Source organism: Cydia strobilella, chromosome 12 (genome assembly GCF_947568885.1).
Source record: "Cydia strobilella chromosome 12, ilCydStro3.1, whole genome shotgun sequence".
Classification (NCBI taxonomy): Eukaryota; Metazoa; Arthropoda; class Insecta; order Lepidoptera; family Tortricidae; genus Cydia; species Cydia strobilella.
Window position 1 is genome coordinate 14,665,912 of NC_086052.1, and position 26,784 is coordinate 14,692,695.

The window sequence follows — 26,784 nt, forward strand, 5'->3', positions numbered from 1 at the left end:
TGCCAATTCGAGTTGTAGTTATTCGATCAGTTTCCGATATGATACTGATCTCTCAAAAGTGACATTTCTGTAACCAAAAATGAAGCTTACCCCATGAGATAAGCGGTACCACTAGGGCTAGAGAATCTAGAGATATAAAACAAAATAACCAAATACTTTTTTTTAATAGCCTATATTGTGTCCCACTGCTGGGCAAAGGCCTCCCTTGTCTTCTGCCATTCGTCACGGCTTTGTGCATGCTCCCGCCAGATACTTATACCAGTTTATTACTCTTGATCTTGAGTATACCCTCGATGATTAAGTTATAAATGTTATACATCATAGACATAGTATATATAAGTAGTGATAGACGCGCCACCGAGCGACCGGGGGTAAGAGAAAGAATACTCATATAAAATTAGGGCAGCATAGGATTTTTTCTCTTTCACTCTTATACTCCTACTTATGATGCCACCCGGTCGGTGATAAGGACAAAGCATGGCACTATTTTCTCTTTCCTCTTATAGGAATCGCAATAAGACTATCTTTATCTATTAAAATGTGTCAGGCCCTTGTTATAGGTACATAATATAATACTTGAGTTTCAACCACTATTGTATATGTACTCGAAGCCTTAATTGCTTTCCTTTGATCTTGTACGGACGAGTATCCATCGACAATGGAACATCAGTCGAGATTACTATTAAGCCACGTTGCGCCTGCTTGATTGAAAGCCGTATTTAGCTAAGGCTAGCAATAAATACTGCGAGGCCTAACAGTTTGTTCTAATCACGTACTTGACTGACTAAGCACCAGTTGCACCATCCGCACTTGACAAACTGATCAACGTCACCCGGCGCGCCGCGGCGGTTTACTATGAAACTTTCCATACAATAAAATTTAGCGAACTCTTTAACGATGACAAACAGTTTTGTCCAACCGACCCTAATACATTTAATTGTCGTGGTCCTATATGAGCTGTAATACCTCACGGAACCCAAAAACTAAACTAAGAAAATAGTAATTATACAGGGTGAAAGCCGTTGTAGCTCGAAGGGTCGCACTAAACAAGTTTTATTATAAGACCAATGCCAAAATCACAAATAAAAATTTGGCTGTGAAATGGTGGCTTTTGACATCACATCAGTCAGAATGTATGAAACAGACAATTATTTTTTGCGATTTCGGCAATGGTCCTATAGTAAAAGTTGTTCAGTCACTGAACTTCAGTGTGACCCTTCGAGGAACAACGGCTTTCACCCTGTATAATTACTATTTTGTTAGTTTAGTCTTTGAAAATATTTCAAAAGGCGGAGTCATGGGGATGGGGTTCCGTGAAGAATATAGCTCATTTCTTATTATCTGTTACCTGCCTCAAGTCGAGTGTGTATTTTTATCAGTTTTGAAATTTAAAGAGCAAGACATTAAATATGAATTAAAATATTTTTTTCTTATTATCTATGACCAGCCTCAAGTCACCTTCATTTTGTTTCATTCGGTTATATTTTTTTTCTACCAGCAGATAATTGCAATCACCAATATTGGCACAACAAACACATATTGAGACAGCTGGGATTATATTAAAAATGCTTGCCGACTACAGTGCAATATAACTAAAATTAGTATAAGTCTGACTCCTATCACAACACCTTATAAAACAAAGTCCCCCGTCGCGTCTGTCTGTTTGTGTGTACCTATATATATCTATGTTTGCGATAAACTCGAAAACTACTGAACGGATTTTCACGCGGTTTTCATCTATCAATAGAGTGATTCTTGAGGAAGGTTTAGGTGTATGATTTGTTAAGGTTTTGTGTAACCCGTGCGAAGCCGCCGGGCCGCTAGTTACTCATAATTATTATTCTGAATTCTACAAGTGTGAATCAATTTAAAAATAGACTAAACAAACTATCTAAACAGTGAAATCGTACTAAGTAAACTATGATTTAGACGTACCAGCATCAGCTGCCTGTCAAAAATGAATTAATAAATAATAATAAAGTAATAAATAATTCTGGGGTCTATTTATTCCAGATGGATACGAGCTCACAGTTAGTAAGAATCACAGTTGATACAAAAATGTTTTGCAATGCAAACAGACAGTGTATGTATTTTTTTGGTGAGTGGAATCGTGGGTTGGCATAAAGGATATGTATTCGTCATATATATTACGTTGATGGTATAAAAACAAAAAGTTGCTCCTGGAGTGTGTCGTGCCTACTAGATATAGAATGTGCAGTCGCCATCAGATAAATCCGAGCGGTCAGGGCGCTCACAAATATCTGAACACGCCTTTAATGTCAAGGCGTTAGAGTGTGTGTTCACATATTGTGAACACCTTGGCCGCTCCGATATATCTGATGGCGAATGTACCTACACAATAATTTTATAAATTATCATCATCATTAACTTTAGTTATTCTCTTGTCGGTGGAGTATCTCCCAGCTTTCCCTATCCTGCGCCAGCTTGACTTTTGATACGTCACGACCCCTACTTTTTCTTTCACTTGATATAAAAAGCTGCGTCTGGGTTTATTTTGCAAATAGACGCGGGAAAATGATTGGACACTTAATATGACACGACTACTTCTTTAAAACTATCCTGGAGGGGCGGATAGGAAGCAAGCGGGGTAGAGGCATTTTATAAAAATATATTTCATAATAATAATAAATATTATATTCAACGTATGTTGTCAAAGAGTCTTCTTGCTAGTAAAATAAATTAGTACCACTGAAATCCGCAACATGGCAAAGGGTAAATAAAATCTTGCCCTGACAAGATTTTAAAGTAAAAGTATACCGCGAATGCTGTATTAGTGGTTGGTGGTAATTTGCAGGCGTCCATAGGCTACGGTGACTGCTTACCATCAGGCGGCCCATATGCTTGTTTGCCACCGACGTGACATATATAAAAAAAGAATCGAAATTTCTGGCATATAATTCACTTTTCAGTCGAACGATTCTCGATTATTATCTAGAGTAGAGCAAAAGTAGAGCAATCTATTCAAACTCGATGTGACAGCTGGCTCACAAAATGCAATCGCGAGTTTATAATTCAGATTGGCGCAATTGAAAATGCTATAATACGAGTATTATGCGGAGGGCGTTTTAACCGACAAATGATAGTTAGACCAAAAAAAGTCTGCAGAGACTTTAACAGCACACGCAGTGCCAGTGTTATTTATACGTCATAATTCCATAGAAGTTTGACGTTTAAAATAACACCTGCACTGCTTGTGCTATCAAAATCTCTGCAGACTTTTCTTGGTTTGACTCTAACTATAAGAGGTTCACAAGTTGATATGTATACATATGAAATTTCCATCATCTCAAGTTCATTGTAGACAAGATAAGGGTTGACAAGCTAGTAGCAAGGTCACCATGAGTATCATTTTTTGAGTATACGCTCGACCGGCGTGCTCCGGACCGGCGTGCACCGCGCCCCCGACACAACCGAGTACAATTTACTTTAGTCTTGAATAAATACGGTAAAATAACTTAAAATATTTTTGTATAATTTATTCACACTCGAAGTGAAAAGCAGAGTGTATAACTCAGGCATACATGTCCATTTTTATCCTCGACTATATTGGTCCTCGCTGCGCTCAAACCAATAAATTGCCTCGGATAAAAGTGGATCGCTTTATGCCCTTGTTGTACAATCTACTATTTTAATTCGGCCCAGCCATTTATCTTCAAGAAAACTTAAAAAAAAAAAAACAAAAATCCCGAAAGGTCACGAATTTAGAACCTTCGAAATCTTGAAGTCGGGTAAAAAGGTCCTCCAAATTTGATAGAGAGTCGGTTTTTTGTCTAGAAGTCTTCTAGAAATCGATTTTCGCTCATTTCGTCTCGGACAAGGGTATATTTGGTACCAAGTGACTGTGAATATCCTCTACATAATGTTAAAAAATAATTAACCAGATATATATGCAAAAATAAAAAAAGTACATCAAGTTGAATAATTGTATAATTTTCTGTTACATTAAACTGCAACTATTATTAAAACAAAAAAACTGACTGCTGACCCCCCCTCCTCATCTCCTAAGTTTACGAATGAAAGATCTTGAAATTTTTACATAACATTAATATAATCATGCTTCTATCTTGAAAACATTTTTTATATTATCAAAAACTTTTCCGAATTGAATTTGCAAATTTTTGCCACCTTTGCGAGTGGTTATTCTACTTTTAAATTTCTATGATATTACAATTAAAACACCTTCTTATAAACAAAACAAAAATTGTTGAAATCAGTTCACAAGAGAAAGAACTATCCGTGAAAAACCAACATACATACTACCGGTCGCGCAAATTAGTTTGCCGATTTGCCGATAAATGGCGCTGTGCATAATTATGCTTAGTACTTATACTGTGGTCAAAAGTATTTTGTGTTTATAGTTACATGAGATAATTGAAAGTTTGTACGGAACCCTCACTTAAACGAACTCGCACGACCGGTTTTTTTAACTGACCACGGGTGGGCCCTAACTTTTTGAAATAAGGTTTACAAAATATATGTCTATAATGTTGACTTGTTATTGTTTTGCCTTCAGAGTGAAGATCATCAAAAGTTATTCGGAATTTTAATTTATTCCGCTTGGGAAACTTGGGATAGCATAGCGCTATATAGGACATTCACTGCTGGCTCGGAATGTCTATTAAAATATTTATAGGCGTTTCCTTTCATGCCAGGTGAAAATAAAGTTACCTAGACACTGAAACGCGTTTTACCCGGAGTTGACTAGCATTACGCTGCGTCTTACGTAAGCGAACAACTCGCGAACGCGAAGCGAAGCGGCGCGGCGGGCCAATTGCGTTCGCAACGAGATCGCCCACGTAGGACACTTCTATTAGGTATCAAAGGATTGATTCACCTATATATATATGTGGTCACCTATAAGTGGCTAAACATCAGTAATGTTAATTATCCTTGTTCTAATGTACTTGTGTAGATGTATTATCCGTTGGTGATCCTTAAATAAATAAAATAAATGGAAAAAATAATATTTAGGCAAATCAAATCAAAACAAAAATATAAATTAATCTTTAGATTTAAGATAATTGCCTTGCCCTACCAGGGCCCATGTGAAACTATTATATGTGTAACACCTGTGTACCATGGATGCAATAAATAAATATGAATATGAATATGAACCCGTAGCGTTAATAAGTTACCGATGGACATTACGACGTTGTTTACTTACTAGGTGGTTGTCAATTGTTGTGCCTAATTTTTGATATTATCAGACTGACCTTTGGACATCGGAGAAAGGTAATGGTAGTGTACACTGGCACCCCCTGCAGAGCAACCAGTGAGTGTCACACTGTCCGGGTTGCCACCAAACATCATGATGTTGTTCTTGACCCATTGCAGCGCGAACGATTGGTCCTTCAGGCCTGCGTTGCCTGGAGCTTGCTCGTCACCAGTACTCAGGAAACCTGGAGAAGTTATCATCAATGAATACCTATACTTTAACACGTTATCAAACTCTATGGGATCGTGGTTCATCATCATCTTTACGTCCCATTTCTGGATACAGTTCTGGATTCAGGGCGCTGGAGTAAACGCTCGAGCGGGACAGGATAGAACGTGAGGTATTCACGTTAAGGTGCAGTGGGTTTAGCCTGTAGTTGTTCATACCGTTGCCAAAAAAACATCAATCGTGAGGCCTTTCTGGACATGGGAGCCGGGTGTGACGGAGCATGGATCCGGGCACGCACGGCCGTCCGCTGGCACTCAGCGAGCTGCGTTCGGAGAATGACTTAAACTCAATGCACTTTAAACAAATGCAATACGAGCGGTCTGAGTACACGCTGTACAGAATTACAGATACCACTTTGCCGCTCGCCGCGACGCTGCCTAACCCGTTAGACATGTCATTGGACACTCGCAACCTAGGACGTACGCTTTGCGTTGTTTTTTGCTTCCTTTTCTCCAATCCCATCAGTTTTTGGTCTCGACCACACAAGGATTAGTAGTATTAGTACTCACCTAGCGGCCCTAACCTGTAGTTCAACGTAACAACCACCATATCCCAGTCCATGATATTGCTAGCATCATACAGGCCGCCAGCGCCGTACATGAAGGCGCCCCCGTGAATGAACACCAGGACCGGCAGGTTGGCGCCGGCGTTCAGCATTGGCGTGTGCACGTTGACGTACAAGCAGTTCTCAGATCCTGGGAAGAAAAGGATACTATACAATACGTAGATATAATGTTTAGGAATCAAATAGGAGCAATTATTGAAAGGCTTTATTTCGCGTATGACTTTTATAATTGAACTATATCTATTAACGATCAGTGAACTAAGCCATGGACGGACAGACAGCCAGACAGACGGACATGGCGAAACTATTGTTGTCTACGAATCCCTAAAAAGCAATAATTATAGCAAATAAAATGCTTCCCGGCATTCTAGGGAAAATCAACTAAGAAGAGTTTAGGTATAATAGACCGCGAGCCAGGAACATATCCTCCCGGGCGATAACTCGTATAGTGGTTAACGGCTATGTATGATGAACCCTCGTGGACGTCAGCTGCCGCTCCGTAGGTGGGTTGAGGAATCACAGCCACCGAAACACGGAAAAAAATTAATAAATTTAGTCATTGCCTCCCGTTTGATACTTTGTCAGATGATAGTTTAGATTCGGTTTAGAATCGGGAGGTGATGACTGAAATATATTTTTTTTATTCACATATTCAGTCATCAACTGACGGTGTTTCCACCGCGATACAACCGGCTGACTATGTATTTAATTCATGATAGCATCTGTCCTATCATCTGACAAAGTATCAGCCGGGAGGCGATGACTGACGATATATGCTGCTGGCCCGCGGTCTATAATATTATATACGTGACAATGTTATTTCGGCTCCGAGCTCAGTGAAAGCTCAATAGTGTTACCAAACAATTGTGGTTTTTGTCATGCGGGTTAAATATATACTTCCAAATATTCATATCGATATTCACCAGACATGTTTGTTAGATATTGGAAAGTAACTTAGGTATTTATATATACATATATATATATGTCCCAGACAAGGTTGAAATAAATAAAGAAGTGGGTTTCTTAGCTAATTTACAAGTGATAATAAAAGCGTGTAAAAGATCTTACCTACAACTTTCTTCACAAAGGGATCGTACTGCATACAATCAGAAAGCGGCCTCGACGCGTCCCACGTTCCCACCCAGGGCTTCATGTGTTGAGGCTCCTACAACAATCAAATAATATTCCTCGTAAGACCCAATTTGGAACTTTCTTTTATTTCTGTTTAAAACTCGAATTGAATTTGTACTTCTTCTTAAAAAATCTGTCAAGAGCATGTCGGGCCATGCTCAGTGAAGGTTTCCGTAGTTACCATTCTGTCAGGTTAGGGTTAAGAGAAATTATGGGAAAAAATAAATTGACCACTCTTGTGGATAAAATACAACTTTCTCATCAAGTTTAAAAGAATAAAGAGAGCCTTTATAGTCCGCGGTGTACACTTAATTTGTCGTGTGCCCCACGGACTATTACGAGCTAGTGTGAAAAAACTATTATTACAGCCGTGCTTATAATTCCACCAGCTATAATGAGGAAACAACTCAAAATCTGCATCTTATTATTTTGCCACTAGTGGATAATAGGCAACTTTCTCATCAGTTTTTGAAGTAGCAAGACCTTTACCAGCTGGTGTGGTGAAACATATTGTACCTAGTCGCCAATTACGAATAATTTACTGGGCCATACGGCGCCATCTACTGCATTGCATTTTATCCACATGTGGGGCAATGTAATCAGATGCAAATTTTGAGTTGTTTCCTTAAGTTAGCTGGTAGAAATCACTTTTAAATGATGATTTTAAATAATAAATATTTAATGACGTTCATTTGAATTTGATTTTGTTTGATATCTTAAAAATAAAGTGACAGGGGCGTCACGCACATACAGATTAAAACTGTTTATAAGTAATTATAACAGGTAGGTAGGTACATTAGATACTACACCGTGACGATTAGGAGAGGACAATTTAGGCATTTATTTGGTTGTCTATATTGAATACGGTACCTATTCTAACTATGGAAAAAATTCAAAATCCGGTCAAGTACGAGGTGGACTTGCCCACCGAGGGTTCCGTACTTTTTAGTATTTGTTATTATAGCGACAACAGAAAAATACATCATCTATGAAAATTTTAACTGTCTAGCTATCACGGTTCATGAGATACAGCCTGGTGACAGACAGACAAACATACAGACAGACGGACAGACAGACAGACGGACAGTGGACCGTTTTTAGACTTTTTACCCTTTGGGTATGGAACCCTAAAAATCAGCCGATATGGAGTTTTTTTACTAAGTTTTCGTGAAATTTCTCTTGTAAGTATTCTATTCCTATTGGTTGCGCGACCGCGGTCGAACAGATCTATTAGCCATGTGAAATGCTCCTTCTGAAATTATATGGCGAATATAGGAATTTCCCGTTTCGGGTACTTATTTACTTGCGTACTCGTATTTTTACCCTCCCATCGCGCAAATAAATAAGCAAATGAATATAACAAAACACCAAAAGTACAAACTCGACACGTGTTTCGCCTCTCAGGGAGAGGGAAACACGGTAAGGAAGGAGGCGTGTCTCGTAGTTTCAGAATGTGTCGTGTTTTGGCCCGGTTCCAGAATGTTCAATAAATGCTTCCCGTATTTTAGTAATTAACCTTTTCATTTACGTTGTCTAATTGTTTTCATTTAGTTTGGAAATATGTGTCTGTCTGAAACATTAAGAGTACATTAAAGCTGCTGTAAGGAACACACTAAATTTGCGAGTGGGAAAATACATAATTTTAAATACGGAGAATCAACATTTGTGGGAAACATGGATCAAAACTTTCAGAAAAACCGTTAACTTTTCTCTGAACATTACGAAAGCTAACGATTAAGGTACATTTTTCTAAGACCATACAAATTTAAAAAAAAGAAGGTTTTAACATGCCGCATAAGGATAAAAAATAAAATTAGGCTTTAAAGTCCGTTTATTTTATGAATGAGTAAATCTACATATTTGCAAGTGCTTTGTTGTTTAACAGACCTCAAAAAATATTTAATGACGATGAATTGTGTTGCATTTGCTAACTATACTAAAAACATACAATATCAAGTATAAGTATAATTATTATACTTAGGTATCTACGCTTCGTGTTATCTTTATTAATAGCAAGTATAGCAACTCGGTTACCTTGAAAACCTGTCGCCGGATTGAACCTCACATCTAGTTAACTAGACAGAAACAAATATTGGCAATTGTTTCTAGTTTTTTACAAACAGAAAATTCAGAATAATCATATGTATGTGACGACCAGTCTGGCCTAGTGGGTAGTGACCCTACATGTGAAGCCGATGGTCCTAGGTTCGAATCCCGGTAAGGGCATTTATTTGTGTGATGAGCACAGATATTAAATATCAAACAAAATCAAAGCAAATCGATTTAAAATGAATGTTATTAAATATTTATCATTCAAAATCATCATTTAAAAGTCAATTCTACCAGCAAACATAAGAAAACAACTTAAAATTTGCATTTGATTACTTTGCCTCACATGTTAATAAAATGCAACTTTCTTATCAGTTTTTGAACAATCAAGACGACCTTTACCAGATGATGTGGTGAAAAATATTGTACCTAGTCGCCAATTCCGAATAATTTACTGGGCAATACGGCGCCATCTACTTAAGCTGTCAAATGTTTAACTACAATATTTGTCACTTCTTTACGTTGTTCTTGTTTACGTATACATACGTATACAGTGGGCCCCACTGACTATCAGTCCGCCAGACAATATCGGCCAGTCAGTTAGAACAAAAATTTGACAGTACCGAACAACTGACAGGCCGATAGGCCAGGCACGCAGTCGCTAGCGAATATGTCAGGGTCAAACTGGTGGTAGTGATATTGTTCTTATTCACGTATACTGTGTATTTTGCATACACACACATATACAACTGTTTATGCGTGTAAACAAGTTTTGAATTAAATAGTTCTTATGTAGTCGTAGAAATAGTTTTATGCCAAAACGTTGGTAAAAAACGTGAAATAAGTAGGCATATAGCGTACAGCCGAGCAAATATACTCAAACACACTTTATCAGAAGAAAAGGGTGCGAAATTCAAATTGTATATGGAGTCACCCTACGCGCCTACATTTTTTAAATTTGCCGCCTTTTCTAGTGACAACATGGATGTGCCAGTGGTATTAAAATAACATAGGTACTAAAATAAGCTTGATATAAATTTGACATTTTCGTTGTTTTGGCGATCATAGTTATACATACAGTAAGTAAAAAGTGAATATTATAGACCTGTACCGCTGGCTATATTTTGACCCCTAGGTTATAAAAATATTAAAGTCAATTCTGTTTTCGCTTATGAATACTTTGTTAAGATGTAAATCTTACATTTTGTTTTGTGTCATATATATAATTTGCTTTTCTAGTAATTTGTTATTTTGTGGTAATTATTTTTTATATTGAATTATTTTGGAGAAAAAAATATTCGAGAGAAAACATGTAACTGTGTTGCATTTAGGATAGTGTTTTTAGTGTGAAAACATAGTTTGTGTCAATTACGTCCACTGCAATCTGATACTATGTCATAATATTCTAAATGACACAAAAAAAAATTAGAGTTAAAAAAAAATACTTAGGTCGAATTTAATGGTTTAAATAGGTCCATTAAATGATTTTGTGTCTTATTAAGGCATAGCTTCATAAGATATTTGATGATTTTGTTGTAACAGGCTGTCACCGTTACAAAAGAATATTAAAGATATTAGAGTTTACATCTTATTAATTTGAAATGCGGGATAAATAAGATGTATGAATTTGTGTCACTTGCATCCACTGCATAAACAAATATTACAAAAATATTATTTGCGTTCAAACGAAGCTAGCGGGCGGTCTGAATGGGCAACGGAGGCCGTGCAGGGTGGGGCCGCGGCGTGACCTTGCCGTACGCAACGCATGTTTACTTCGCCTGTGCGCCAAATTAACGCAACTTATTCAAAGAAGTTACGCAAACAACACAACAACAAGCAACAAGCAAGCAAAGAATGCGTCGAATTATTAAAAATATCGAGTTTACGTGAACGCCACATACATTTGTGACAGTGATAGGGAAAAGGTACCACTAAAGTAAAATTTGGTTATTAATACCGTGACTTTCTTTCATTCTTTGATAAAAAAAAATGATATTTATGCAACAAGTGCGGAAATCATCTTTACGCACGTGTATCATACAATGTTTTACTATGCATTGTGCGAGTAAATAAAAAAAACATATCATGGCAAATAAGTTTAATTATTAAAAGGAGTGTTTTGAATCGACACGAGTTGGGAACCTATTCGCACGTGTATCGTACGTTTTACAGTACATATGGCCCTTTAAACTTTCGACATATGCACGGTAAGTGCTCTTTTCCGCACTAGTGCGAGAAAGTAGCACCATATGTACAGTAAAAAAAAATTGAAAACAAAAAGCACTAGTGCGGAAAAGCAGTACTTTCCGCACGATATGGCTCCGTAGGAAACGCACTTTTCGAGCACATGCATTGTAAAAAATAATATAGGACTGTATCTCCTAAACCATGCGTCGTAGCGCAAAAATAATAAAATTTACGTTCCCCTTTATGTAACCCAAAAGTAATACATGAAAAATACAATGAAAAAAAGAAACGAAATCTTTATAGGGCTGTATTAGCTGTATCTCCTAAATCGTGCATCGTAGCGCAAAAATAATCAAATTTTCGCTCCCCTTTAAGAAGCCCCTAATTAAGATTTAAAAACGCAAAAAAGAAAAAAAAAGAGGAAAAAATCTTTATAGGGCTGTATCTCCTAAACCGTGCGTCGTAGCGCAAAAATAAACGTTTCGGTCCCGTTTATGTAACCATTAATTTATATTTAAAAAAAACGCAATACAAAAAAAACAAAAAAAAAACTTTTTAGGGCTGTATATCCTAAACCGTCGTAGCGCAAAAATAATCAAATTTTCGTTCCCCTTTATGGAACCCCTAACTAATATACAAAAAAGACGATGAAAAAAAAACAAAAATAAATCTTTATAGGGCTGCATCTCCTAAATCGTGCATCGTAGCGCAAAAATAATCAATTTTTCGTTCCCCTTTAAGAAACCCTTAATTAATACTTAAAAAAAAAAACAAAAAAAAACAGGAAAAAATCTTTATAGAGCTATATCTCCTAAACCGTGCGTGGTAGTGCAAAAATAACAAAATTTTCGTTCCCCTATACGGAACCCCAAAGTAATATACAAAAAACACAATGAAAAAAAAAACAACAAAAAAATCTTTATAGGGCTGCATCTCCTAAACCGTGCATCGTACCACAAAAATAATCAAATTTTCGTTCCCCTTAAGAAACCCTTAATTAAAACAAAAAAAACCAGGAAAAAAACTTTATAGAGCTATTATAGCTATAATATCTCCTAAACCGTGCGTGGTGGCGCAAAAATCATAAAAGTTTTGTTCCCCTTTATGAAGCCCCAAAGTAATATACTAAAAACACAATGAAAAAAAAGAAAAAAATAACAAAAAAACTTTATAGGGCTGTATCTCCTACACCGTGCATCGTAGCGCAAAAATAATTAAAAAAAAACCCTTTAAGAAACCCCTAATTAAGATTGAAAAACGCAAAAAAGAAAAAGAGGAAAAAAATCATTTTAGGGCTGTATCTCCTAAACCGTGCGTCGTAGCGCAAAAATAATAAAATTTTCGTTCCCCTTTACGGAACCCCAAAGTAATATACAAAAAACACAATGAAAAAAAAAAAACAAAAAAAACTTTATAGGGCTGTATCTCCTAAACCGTCGTAGCGCAAAAATAATCAAATTTTCGTTCCCCTTTGTGGAACCCCAAACTAATATACAAAAAACACAATGAAAAAAAAAAAACAAAAAAAAAACTATAGGGCTGCATCTCCTAAATCGTGCATCGTAGCGCAAAAATAATCAATTTTTCGTTCCCCTTTAAGAAACCCTTAATTAATACTTAAAAAAAAAACAAAAAAAACAGGAAAAAATCTTTATAGAGCTATATCTCCTAAACCGTGCGTGGTAGCGCAAAAATAACAAAATTTTCTTTCCCCTATACGGAACCCCAAAGTAATATACAAAAAACACAATGAAAAAAAAAACAACAAAAAAATCTTTATAGGGCTGCATCTCCTAAACCGTGCATCGTAGCACAAAAATAATCAAATTTTCGTTCCCCTTAAGAAACCCTTAATTAAAACTTAAAAAAAAACAGGAAAAAACTTTATAGAGCTATTATAGCTATATATATATATATATATATATAGATATAATATCTCCTAAACCGTGCGTGGTGGCGCAAAAATAATAAAATTTTCGTTCCCCTTTATGCAACCCATAATTTATATTTTAAAAAAAACGCAAAATTAAAAAAAAATATCATTATAGGGCTGTATCTCTTAAACCATGCGTCGTAGCGCAAAAATAATTAAAAAAAACCCCTTTAAGAAACCCGTAATTAATACTTAAAAAAAAAACAAAAAAAACCAGGAAAAAAAACTTAATAGAGCTGTATCTCCTAAACCGTGCGTGGTACCGCAAAAACAATAAAATTTTCGTTCCCCTTTATGCAACCCATAATTTATATTAAAAAAAAAACGCAAAATTTAAAAAAAAATCTTTATAGGGCTGTATCTCCTAAACCGTGCGTCGTAGCACAAAAATAATCAAATTTTCTTTCCTCTTTATTCAACCCTTAATTTATATTAAAAAAAAAACGCTTTCACTAAACTGCTGTAACTCGGAAACTTAGAATCCACAAAGGGGACTTTACTAAATTATGACACATATTAAAGCCTGACCCATGAAGACTGTATAAAGGAGCCTAATCTCTATGTATGAAAAGTGTCCATCAAAAAACAGTAATTAGGCGGCGCCACCATACACCGAAATACTACCAAAAACAACCTACGTAATTTGGTCGGGTTATTTGTTGCCTTATATGGTTCATGTTATACTCATGTCCCAGAGCCTAACTAGCGCCACCGGAGAGATTAGGAACTATTATTTAAAGCTTAACGCGGTCACTTTTACAACAATTCTGCCATAAGAGATTGCGATCCTTTCTATACCATCCATACCTGACCAGTAATATATGATCATTGTCAAGAGGGCGCTGTTCATTCTCATGTATAGGGTGACAGTTCAGTATAGTATGAAAAAATATTGTATTTAATGAACATCATCATCATTGTAATTAATGTTGCTTGCCACGCTTAAACATAACAAAAATCACAATAAATTGCGTCTTAAAATAAACTTAAAAAGTCTACTAAAAATCGAAACAAAAGTAATTTTTAAGTCGCTGATGTGACATTCTCAATCAAAAGGTAGGTACCACTTTGTCGTTTACCATAAAGACGAAATTTGATTATATCTTTATACAAATAACCTGTCAGAGAAAGTGGTACCTTTTGATTAGGAACGTCACAAATGTTGGTCAGTATGAGGAGTGCAGCCTACAGTTTATTTTTAATTATATTTATATACCTACTACGGTAAGGTTGATAAGACAATGTAATTATGCCTCCGAATGAAATAAATACACTGTATCGCAAAACTAAGTGGCGAGACAGCTCATAATGCCATCTCTTTCACTCTTGGTTGGTCTTAACAAGGGTAAAGGAGATAGTATTAAGATCTCAGTCGCAAGCTGATATTGCGGCAAGTATAATAAGCACCCCACCCGCGTAGGTACCCTTCCCCGCGCACGCCCTTCTTGCTCAATTGAGTTTTATTTTGCCAGATAGTAAAAAAAACCGTGGATCAAAATGACCCAAATTATGAATGATGTCTCAATGTGGTATTATAATATTGTAGACGTAAACTTAATAATATGAATTTTTTTTTGTGGCAGATACAGGGTGTTAATTAGAAAAAAAATTTTTTTAAATAAAAGCGGTGGATGAATTTGACACAGATTTGTTTGAATAACATATAACAATGTTCTGTAAAGTACAACACTTCACTTACCGACTCTAATATTTTTTTAGGCGTTTTAGGATCAATATTGGGTATTTATTAAATGCCATTATACCCGTGGATGAAAATGACACAAAATGCGTGTGTACGTCGGAAGCCACTTTGCCTTTACAGGGAAACAAAGAATTTCGTCTCTAATATTTTTTTTACAGAATGCTGATTGAAAAAAGAAATACCTAAATTTCTACCTAAGCAAATACCTAGGATGACACAAAATATTATTTTTAGGTTTAGTATATGGTCTGGAAACTATATATAAAAAATAAGCAACATTAATATTCTTATAACCTCAGAAGTTATTGGTACAGGTCTATTAGTTCTAAGTAATGTTCAGAACTAAAATAAAACGATAATGCTTTGCAGTGCGGTCGGCAACATTTCTCTTCTAGTCAAGTTTTAGCTGTCCAAATATAATACGTACCCTGAATCTATACTTGCCCACCGGCGGCCTGGCATACGGTACTCCTTCAAAACTGGCATACGGCCGTCCCTTGGTCGACACTTTCCACGAACCCTGCAGCACTCCCTGGGTGACCCTTACCACGGGTTTCGACCCCTGGCTTAAAGCCAAGGTCACACACGCGAAAAGAAATAAAAGTTTAACCGTTAACATTTTGAAATTGGAACGCGGATTGAGACGTGCGCCCGCGCCGCCGGTCGCGTGGGACTGATTTATGTTTATTATCGTCTTGGGCTCCCGGCTTGATAATGATAGGATTAAACGAACTTACCTGAAGTGAAGTTCAATCCTGATTATATGAAGTATTTAGTCCTGGATAATTTTAACAGTGTAGTAGTCTCGATCGCTGGCCAATCTGACGCGAATTTAGAGTCGCCGAGATGAAAGAAAAAATTACCAACTGTCACGATGACATTCATATAGTTTAGAGTATTCATGCACTAAATGGGAAGTAACCATGGATTCATGGTTACTCGAGGAGGGTGGGGATACCCCTTATCCAGGACTAAATACTTCATATAATCAGGATTGAACTTCACTTCAGGTAAGTTCGTTTAATCCTATCATTATATTCGTATTTAGTCCTGGATAATTTTAACAGTGTAGATGTTTAGAGAAGATAATAAAATTAAATAATTTGTAAAAATAAATGTCTCAAAAATCTACCCAAAAACAAGCACTTGTATTTTTGGCAAGAATATGTATATCTATATATTATCTATCATGGAAACCTATACCTATCTCTATATTCCATAAAAAAAATTAAAATTAAGGCTAAATAAACAAGTCGCTATGAGAAATCTCAAAATATCAAAATCGGCTTTTGAGTTTCCTGGCAAAAAGCAGAGAAATTTTAAAAAATTCTCCGACCAATTACATGAGAATTACCAATAATAAAATTAGGTTTTGAATTTATACTACTTTAATGGGTAAATACTCTGAGAATCAGAGATTTATTTACTGCGTTCAAAGTTTTGAACATGTAAAGATAAGAGTTTTGAGTTTTGATGTAAAGATAATTCATATCTAACAAGAGCAGCAGACAGTAACAGAGTAGTTATCTGGAGCATCCCTTTATGCTTAAAACATTATGTTCACTGGTGAGACCTACCCATATACTATGATCTTTATCTTGACCAATGTGAGACATCATAATTAGAAAATGTAAAGAAAATATGTAATAATGTACCTATATTGCGGTATATAAATATAAAGCCTCCATAAAAGAAAGAAGACATGAGAACTGTCAAAGATAAAGATAAAAGATATTTATTCGTTACTATTTATCTACCCTTTATTTTCTTGTTGCTTGTCTAAGACACATCAGACAAGGTTTTAAGACATTATGATGCTATAGTTTTCTCTTATATTATATTTGTTTATTCCAATAAATACATATTTCATTTCATTTATTTATTCATAAACAATAATAAATTGAGTCTAGACAGTCATATTTTCGGGGCATCACCCAGTAAAGGAAAAACGTGGCGTGGCAGTCTTTATTATTAATTTTTCTTCTCTAAAGATTTTAAAGAGTATTACTGTTTTAAATAAACATAAAAATAAAAGGAACTGTATTATTTGTTGAAACATGAAATATCTAAGACTGTAATTTTACTTTCAAAATCTCAAGTTGATTTATTATTTGTAACATACACCCTTAAGAAGACACTCATTGCTTCACATTCACGCAATTAAGCGTAATAGATTGTATCATGTCCATAATTTAAAGTCTGAATACCACTCTTCTTTTCCCAGACCTGGTGTATCTTGGGAGATTAGGACATGCTCGGAGTTGTTTAAACAACTTTCAACAATAGTACTAATAAATGTACATGGTGATTAAACATTAGATAGTTTATGTTGGAAGGGATTTAAGCACCCTTATTTAAAAAGTTGTTAAGTAACCACTTAACTAAGCTAAGTAAGTAATAGTCACTTACTATGCTATAAGGGGTAATATAAATAATACATCCTACACTTAAAATATTCTAAATTGCTTCCCTATCTAAAACAAGTTTCACATTGTCTTTTAATATATTTTATTTAATGTCTATATACATCTAGGAATATAAAAAGGTGATGCTGTTAGAGATAAAGAATCATATCTTTCAATTATTTGTTCTAGTATTTCTCAACCACTACCTACTGAATCTGACAAAAGATTCTAAATGAGTTAGTAAGTAAGCAATTTGAACCGAAACAACCTATAATTTGGTTCAGATAATATAAATTCTTATTATATTGAAAATGTGTGAAATTACCACCACATATGTATGTGGATCGGTCTGTGGCGTTTCCTGCATAATTCCATAATAAAAACCATGAATCAATTACAACATAAGCATTAGCCTTGAGAATCCGAAATACAATGAAAAACAGAAAATGACTATTCTCATTACATATCATAATTATGAGTTATTATGAACAGAAAGTTTGTCTCAAATGCTCTGTTAAATGCCACAAATAACTTCATAGATCAGTTTGGACAGTCTTACTGCTAAAAGGTCTTTCCAACTTCTGTTTGATCTATACTGAACATATTCATACAGAAAGTATATAAAAAACGATATAAATGAAATGCAACAATATGATCTGTTGTGAATTTTATTGTATTTGTGAAATTATTTCAATTCACTACTGATTATATAAATATAATTGATTAATTATATCATTACAAATAAAATAAAAATATATAGGAATTGCTCATTATGGCATAAAGCATATTTTTCTTTTTGGAATCCAATTCTTTTTTCCATCTCAGCTCTATTATCGATAATTGTCTTCATCAGGTCCATCATCATCAACATCCCCCAACCGTTTAAAGTAATTTTACAGTACCAAGAGGTATCAAACATTCGAACACTTTGGATAAGAATCTTTCTAGTACATACCTAACTAATAATGTTGTTTTATTTAATGTCTTAGGCTTAAAGTTAGTAGACCCTTCAAAACCAAACAATACCAGGTAACGGGGACACTAATGTTTAAATGTTGGGAAATGTGATATGACTATTGCATAATACCTATAAACCTACATTATTATCTACCTACCTACCTACTTATATAACCTACCTACCTATTTAATATTACTTACATATCCATTAAATTTCTATTTCCTTATCACAAATGTATCGAAATCTGAGCTCGTGCTAAATTGAACCCTACCATTTTGTGAAAGGGTTCCAAGCAATTGTAGGAAAAATGTTGCCACAATTCTCCTTGCCTTTATAAAAGGCCCAAAAGTTTGGTAAATAATTTAAATAAATGAGAGTTTGGAGCTTTGGACTTGCTCAGAATTTATAATTTATTGATATTAGACATCCATCCAATGGCTGACTGATTAAAATTTTCTATGTATAGTCTTTGGTATTGTAAGTACCCTTGTTCACCTACAGTTTTGTATTTTATACAACTTACTGTTCATTATCTGTAATTTGAAGGAGGAATAAACTCTTGATTTAATTCAATATATAATTCATATTTCTGAAGGAAATGGAAATTATGTCATGTTCGATTATTTTCATCAAAGGCAATTGGGCTTTGAGAACCTAAAAATTTTAATGCACAACTGACTGGGCTATCCGGGAACATATCAAGAATAAGAATAAGAAATATTATCATAATTTGTTGTTATATTTATATTTCTTGTGAGAGTGGCTAAAATAAATTAGTATTTATATTTATAATTGAATTGAATTGAGTAACCCTTAAAGGGTTATTTTTCCTATGATATTAGAAGGAATGTATTAGTCAACATGTATGGCAATTTACCAAACTGCCTGCAAAAGGAAAAAAATTCCGTTCTAACAATATGATATTATGAAATTTATGAAACAAGCTTAAGCTATAGGAAGCTTGTAAGAAGTGTTAATGAAAATAGTATATGCCATGAACCCCCAGATTTGATCTTCATAATAAGGCAGCTGTCTGGATCTTGTCCTTATAAAGGCTGATAGCATTCTTTTGCATATTAGTATAATATGAGTAGGTATGAAGACTATGAAGTGCACTACTGAGTCACTTATTTATTTACTGACTGCCTCTCTTCTGGATAAGGCTACAGAATTTTTGATTAGCAAAGGAATAATAAAAATGACATGCCACAAAAGGGTTCAGCATATATTATAAGTGTTTGGTACAGACCTTAATCCAAATATTTTATTCCAGCAGCTTCCAGAATAATGTTATTATTTGTAAACAATAAGTCAGCACTTAATTAGCATACAATACTAGAATAAGCTAGTTGATATTTATGTACATGACACAGGACCCCGTCCATGACTGTGACAAGATGCGCTAAATTTGTTAGCTATTAAAAGACATTTCGTGTATTATCATCCCACGGATGACGTGTTTCTGGTCATATATTTAATTCCATTTTATTATTGAATATTCGGTTCTCTTACTTGTCCCACGGACGAAGGGCTTCTTGCTATGCAATGAGCATAGTAATTGAAGTCATTTTAAAAAGATCTGACCCTCGTTCCACGAACGAGGCACAATGTCGCCACGCGACATGTGGATATTTTTAAGCCAACATCTCCCAGAATGTCCCACGGACAAAGATAACATAACACCATGTCGCCACGCGACATATGGGTATTTTCAAGTCAACCCTTAAACAATGTCCCACAAAGACATAGACAAACTCGTCACACGAGAATGTATAAGAACTAGATACAAAATTGTATAGGTATTTTATAATAAAGGGAGGATAAGTACATAAACTATCGTATCACACCTCCAAGTTCCCCCACGGGAACACTTTTAGCACCTTATAGTAGCAAGAATTTGGAAAATGAAGACTGCTTCAATTATCTCCTGATGATAATGTACTTACGTTCCGATATTTTATAACTTTCACTTTCCATGTGCACTTTGCACCGCATATCGTCTTTTTAGGTATAACTGCATTGATTATTACGGGAAAACTAAGAATTACTCAATAAAACATAAATTGTTCATAAAGCGACATGTGCGTTCTATGGCGCGCGAAAAAGATATGGATGTCATCGTGACAGTTGGTAATTTTTTCTTTCATCTCGGCGACTCTAAATTCGCGTCAGATTGGCCAGCGATCGAGACTACTACACTGTTAAAATTATCCAGGACTAAATACGAATATAACTTGTAGTTATTTCACACATTTAGAAATAAATGATTACGCGGTGTAGTTTTAATTTGAACTCTAATGCGTGGTGTTTGGGGACAAATTAAACTAGTGAACGGTTGCAGTTATCTACGATTTTTCTATTTATACTATAAACACGATAATAATGGGAGCTTATATTGTGTTATTTGTGCTAAATTGAACGCGCATTGACTGTTAATTATAATTAATATAGGGTTTTTCAAATACCTACCACAATTGGGTAGGTAAAGTTTTTTGAAGATAGGCAAATTATATTTTTATCCGATAGTATTCGTCATAACGATCACGGAAATGCAGCTCTTTCATTTTTATTTCGTATTATTTATTAAATATATTTTTTTAAGTGACCGAGATGACGTTTGTGAAATTTAATAGCAGATCAGGCACTGCAATGCCTGTGCACGTGATTTAATTGATGAGATAGAAAAAAAAACGATGTCAAGTCAACTGTCAGTGTCACTTAGCTGTCATTGCCGAAAAATAACCTCAGAAATCTCAGAATAATAACTAAAGCATATTCTGATGCGATTTAGTGTTATCATATGGTTATCATTGAGATTTTCGACGACCTCAGCACGAGCCACGGACTTCTGATTCCCCACGACATCTGCGAGTATTTGGACAAAGATTAAATCTACTTTCGACAACTTGGCACTGCATATTGGACGTTTTCTTGCCTTCACGACGACCCGACCCTTGCGCAGACCCTGGACTGAGTTTTGCAAGAAGGATGAGCGAGTTTATGCGAGCAGATTGTACAAACTTGCCCCACATGGACCTAGTTATGATTTTAAATTATTATCATAACAGTGATAAGCACAGCAATGCCGCCGAAATTAGAGGAGCGAAGGCCCTCCTGTACGTATCAGTGAAATACATACATTAAACATTTTGTTATTTATATTTTACCTGCAATGTTTAGTCTACATATAGACCTTAAACCTTAACTTCATTCATTTTTTATTGTTTTAGGGCATCAAGGAACGGATATGTGGAAAATAATGTAGGCTATGTCGAAATAAAAAGAAGCAACACAGAATGTATTCTTCGGGCTGAAGTTGTAACGGAGACCAAATTAAGAAAAAAAAATTATATTGTGACCGTTCACTTAGACAAAAATAATAATAATGTCAATGATGCATCATGTGATAGTGAGGATTGCCCTGCATCAGCTGGTAAATAAAGTCTTATAATAAGTGCCCAAAGGCACACAGAATCGGTTATTGAGACACCCCAAGACAGGCCGAGAACGAGTGTGTACAGCCCACATTAAGGTTTTGTGTAACCTGTGCGAAGCCGGGGCGCTATAAAAGTTTATTTAAATGCCTGAATCTTAGAATGTTTTTTTTTTTTCAAACTTCAAATCATTGTAGTGTAGTGATACCTAAATCTCAAATTAGGGGAGAGCGGGTCACAGTGAATTACTTTTTCAGACGGTCAATAAAGTGAATATTAAGTACTATAATAACCTACGTTTTATTCTTGTTCTTCATTTCTACAAAATATTTAGATTTGTATTAAAATGGCCCTTGTTTGACGCAGGTATGTACCTTACCGGTCGAGAAATGGGCCCCTGGTATTTGTGTGTTGAGCAATCGTTATTTGTTTTACAGGGGGGCAAAGTTGTTGTTTAAAGTAGAATTTTGAGCGTTGCAAGGGTTTCAAAGCACGAGGATTAAACAAATTTTGCCCCCGAGTGAAACACAAAAATTTTCACCACACCAACCCGAAGAAAATATTAACTATCAAACAAGACCAAATCCAAATGATCATTCAAAATCATCATTTAAAAGTCAATTCCACCAGCTAACCTAAGGAAACAACTCAAAATTTGCATCTGATTACTTTGCCCCACATGTGGATAAAATACAACTTTCTCATCAGTTTTTTAATAAACAAGAGAGATATTGTTCCTGACTCATGGGTGTTTTCTATGTATATGAGTATGTACTCATCTATATTGGTATGTTGTATATCGTCTCCTAGTACCCTTAGTACAGTCGCCATCAGATATATCGGAGCGGCCGATGTGCTCAAAAATATCTGAACACATACCCTCACGTCTTGACAATAAAGATGTGCTCAGATATTTGTGAGAACTTTAGCCGGTCTGATACATCTGATGGGGACTGTACTTACAAACTTTTCTTAGTTTGGGGCTAGGTCGATCTTCGTGTAGGATGTCCCCTAATACTTATTATATGATTTATTTGATAAGTGTTTGTTTATGTAAAAGGATATTCATTTGTGGATTTATATAATAAAACGAGACAAAAAATATTTGATTTTTATTATACTGCTTTGCAAGTTTACTAGAGCACATGCTATCAAAACGGCTTCATCTACATACTGGACATGATTATGGTTTACAGTCGAGTGAGGTTCCAAGAATGCGGATTCCCTCAACCGCCGTATGACATGTTCCATGTGTACCCGCAAGCTGGCGATCACTTTGGTTTGTATTACCTCGGCTTTGGAAGGTGTCTCTTTCGAAGAAAGTTGCAAGCAGTTTTCTGAAACGATAAAACTTTTGTTCAATAACATTTAAAACATTTAAAAATGTTTACTTATTAGCCTTAAGATTAATACTGTCACTAACACAAAATGATCCAAGTTGGTTGTGAGTAAATTAATTACACAAGCCTTAAAGAACTTGTTTAAAGTGATTTTAAGTTTTTAAACAGCATTCCTTAAACTGCAGCTAGAGGGTTATGATTTTAGACAGTAATACCTACAGTAGCAATGTGTAAAAAATATGTAATATTTGACAAATGAAGAATAATGATGTTAACGAAAGAACACGGCAACTTTGTAGACAAAAAGGACCTACATTAAAGACTACAATCTTAATATGGGACATTTTCTATGAAAAGGGACCTTATTGTCGATGGCGCTTACGCCGCACAGCGTCGCGCGGCATTGTATTTATATCGGAGCATCGTTTATAATGGCGTAAGCGCCATTGATAATAAGGTCCCTTTTTATAGAAAACACCACATATGTAGATTATAATAAACAATACTTACATTGATATGGTCCTCACATACATATAAGTTGCGTTTTGGGCAATATATCTCCAATGCTTGGCACCAAATCGCTTGTAAAGACTTTGGTATGCTTAAATAAGCCGACGTGGTAAAGTCTGCGCTTCTTACACGACGGCACAAAACACTAAAGTTCATCCCTGTAATATTATAGATCCATTCGTGCGTTTTCAGATTCTGGTTCCATGGTGTCTGTGATCTTAATTTACTAATTTATTAGTCCAAGGGTCAGCGCAGGGGTCGGGTCGTCGTAAGGGAAGAAAACGTTGTCCAATAAGCAGTGCCAAGTTGTCGAAAGTAGATTCAATCTTTATCCAAATACTCGCAGATGTCGTGGTGAATCAGAAGTCCTTGGGTCGTGCTGAGGTCGTCAAAAATCTCAATGATAACAGTAAATCGCAAAACGCAAGGTAACAGAAAGGTTGGGCCGTTATTTTTATTTTTTCGGCAATGACAGCTAAGGCTAAGTGACACTGACAGTTGTCATCGTTTTTTTTCTATCTCATCAATTAAATCACGTGCACAGGCATTAGTGCGATCTGCTGTTAAATTTCACAAACGTCATCTCGGTCACTTAAAAATATATATTTAATAAATAATACGAAATAAAAATAAAAGAGCTGCATTTCCGTGATCGCTAAGACGAATACTATCGGATAAAAATATAATTTGCCTATCTTCAAAAAACTTTACCTACCCAATTATTTATGTTTACACACAGCACAGTGGTCCCGTAGTAGGCCATAAGTATAGGAGATCCATAGTGACTTGGGGTAAAGATTATCTATGGCAAATTATCATCTAATAGCCATACTACCTGAGATTATATATAGTTTCTGAAATATTTAAGTAGATCATTAATTTTCGGACCCTTGAAGTGAGCACATCGACCACGCGTAATTAGCGGTATCAGTGACACGGTCAAGTGAAATGAACGTTTGTTTACGGCACATATTTCGAAATTCTTTAATTGTTATCGTTTGCATCATTATAGAAGTTGTAAACAAAGATATGTATTATTATTAATTGGTATTAATAGCATGGTATTTATTTAATAATATCAAATAGCTTGGGGTCTACGTGTCCTCTTAATGTTACCAAGTTATTTACTACTACGAGTATTCACTGTAGCTTTTAAAAGTACGAGGCCACATGGGGCCAATGACTTTATATACGTCGTATTGCCCATAAAGCGTAGTTATGGGATCATTGTATTTTGCTGGCCGGATCGTGCCGTACTGAAGGCTATAAGCCCTCTACGAATTTCGTAGCACGCGCTATGAAATTTAGGTGTTTTTACCAATATTGAATTTTACCCTCTAACGATTTTTGTTTCTTTTCTGGTATTTTTTTCTTTGCGCGTTTTCGAGGATGCACATATTTGAATTGTGGTGCGCTAACGATGGTTCATGTATTGACAGGGCACGCAATATTCTCCAAATACTTGTGCAACAGCTGCCAGAAGAGGCAGAAAACGTTAATGTTAGCAATCTACATAGTCGCCTTAAAGGATTTGCCACACTGGATGCGTTCTGCGCAATATGGTGCACCCCTGGTTGACCCTAAAACCTCATTCCGCCTATTTGTTAAAGTTATCGATCGATAAGTAAGGTCTTAGGATGAATTTTCATAAATAGAATTTGACCCTAAAACATCACAAATCATGCCTCGTCTTAATCTGAAATATGAACGTTACGAACAAAACTTGGAATACATTCTATTCTTGTTTATTCAAATTGATAGTACAGCGCGGCAATTAGCTTTAGCTAGTAGCCAAAACATTTAATTAACGAATGAGTACTAAACTTTTAGCACTGGCAGGCTGCCACACAGAGATATATAGATTCTAGAAATAAAGCTTTCCTCTTTTTAGGGATCCGTACCTAAAGGTAAAAACGGGACCCTATTACTAAGACTCGTCCGTCCGTCTGTCTGTTCGTCTGTCACCAGGCTGTATCTCATGAACCGTGATGGCTAGATAGTTGAAATTTTCACAGATGATGTATTTCTGTTGCCGCTGTAACAACAAATACTATAAAAACAGAATAAAATAAATATTTAAGTGGGGCTCCAATTTCAATACTTTATTGATAAAATAAAATATAACAAACGTGATTTTTTTGCCGTTTTTTGCGTAATGGTACGGAACTCTTCGTGCGCCAGTCCGACTCGCACTTGGCCAGTTTTTTTTTTCAAGTTACGACCTACTCGAAGTGCTCTAATTAGTATGCTAGTGTTTAATGAGCACTTAAGAATTCACTTTGTCAATTTATTAAGATAGACGGCGAGCGAAAAGAAGCCGAATTAGGTTCGCTTAAGCAAATTGAGTAAGGACTTAATGGTTTCAGTTTCGTACCGTGAAATCGTTCAACTTTACCCAGTATTGTAATTGTCGCCACCTATCAAACAGCTATCGGGATCCATATAAGGCACACAGTGTAAAGTAGTAAGTAAGTAAACGAGTTTGGGAACAAATCAAATTATTTTATTAAATATTTTATTTGGTCAAAGACGCCTAGTCTTACTAAGATGGCATATAGTCGAGAAATTCGGACGGGCACCGCCGTGGCGGGGTGGCCTAGGGGTTCATGGCGTTAGCCGCGATAGCTAAAGACGCCGGTTCGAATCCGGCCTTCACCACTGGAGGACCGTCACTTTTTCTTTGATATATGACATCTATTACAGTTCAGTAAGTAAGTAAGTAAATATTCTTTATTGTGCACCATAAAGTTAAAAAAATACACAGAAAGCGAAATACAAGCTTAAGATTAGGTAACAACAGGCGGTATTATCGCTAAAAAGCGATCTCTTCCAGACAACCTTTAGTAAATAATAATGAAACAAAACAAAAATCACCCTAATGGGCGAAAATTATCGGTTTCATTGTACATCATTATTTAATCCTTTGAAACATAACATAGATCTTTAATATACTTACTGTACAGTCGCCATCAGATATATTGGATCGGCCATGGTGCTCACAAATATCTGGACACGTCTCTATTGTTAAGGCGCTAGGTGCGTGTTCAGATATTTTTGAGCACCTCGGCCGCTCCGATATATCTGATGGCGACTGTACAAGGTAATT

At 35.6% G+C, this 26,784-nt stretch overlaps 1 protein-coding gene across 1 annotated transcript in view; it reads right to left on the reverse strand.

The window, feature by feature from the left end:
* LOC134746246 (carboxylic ester hydrolase-like) overlaps positions 1-15,714 on the reverse strand; it is a 28,064-nt gene extending 12,350 nt beyond the window's left edge. The window contains exons 1-4 of the mRNA XM_063680578.1: positions 15,459-15,714; positions 7,098-7,194; positions 5,974-6,159; positions 5,235-5,420 (exon numbers count right to left, since the gene is read on the reverse strand). Of these exons, the coding sequence (XP_063536648.1) occupies positions 5,235-5,420; positions 5,974-6,159; positions 7,098-7,194; positions 15,459-15,650 (661 nt within the window). The 5' untranslated portion in view covers positions 15,651-15,714. The remainder of the gene's footprint in view (positions 1-5,234; positions 5,421-5,973; positions 6,160-7,097; positions 7,195-15,458) is intronic.
* Positions 15,715-26,784: the final 11,070 nt, after the last annotated feature.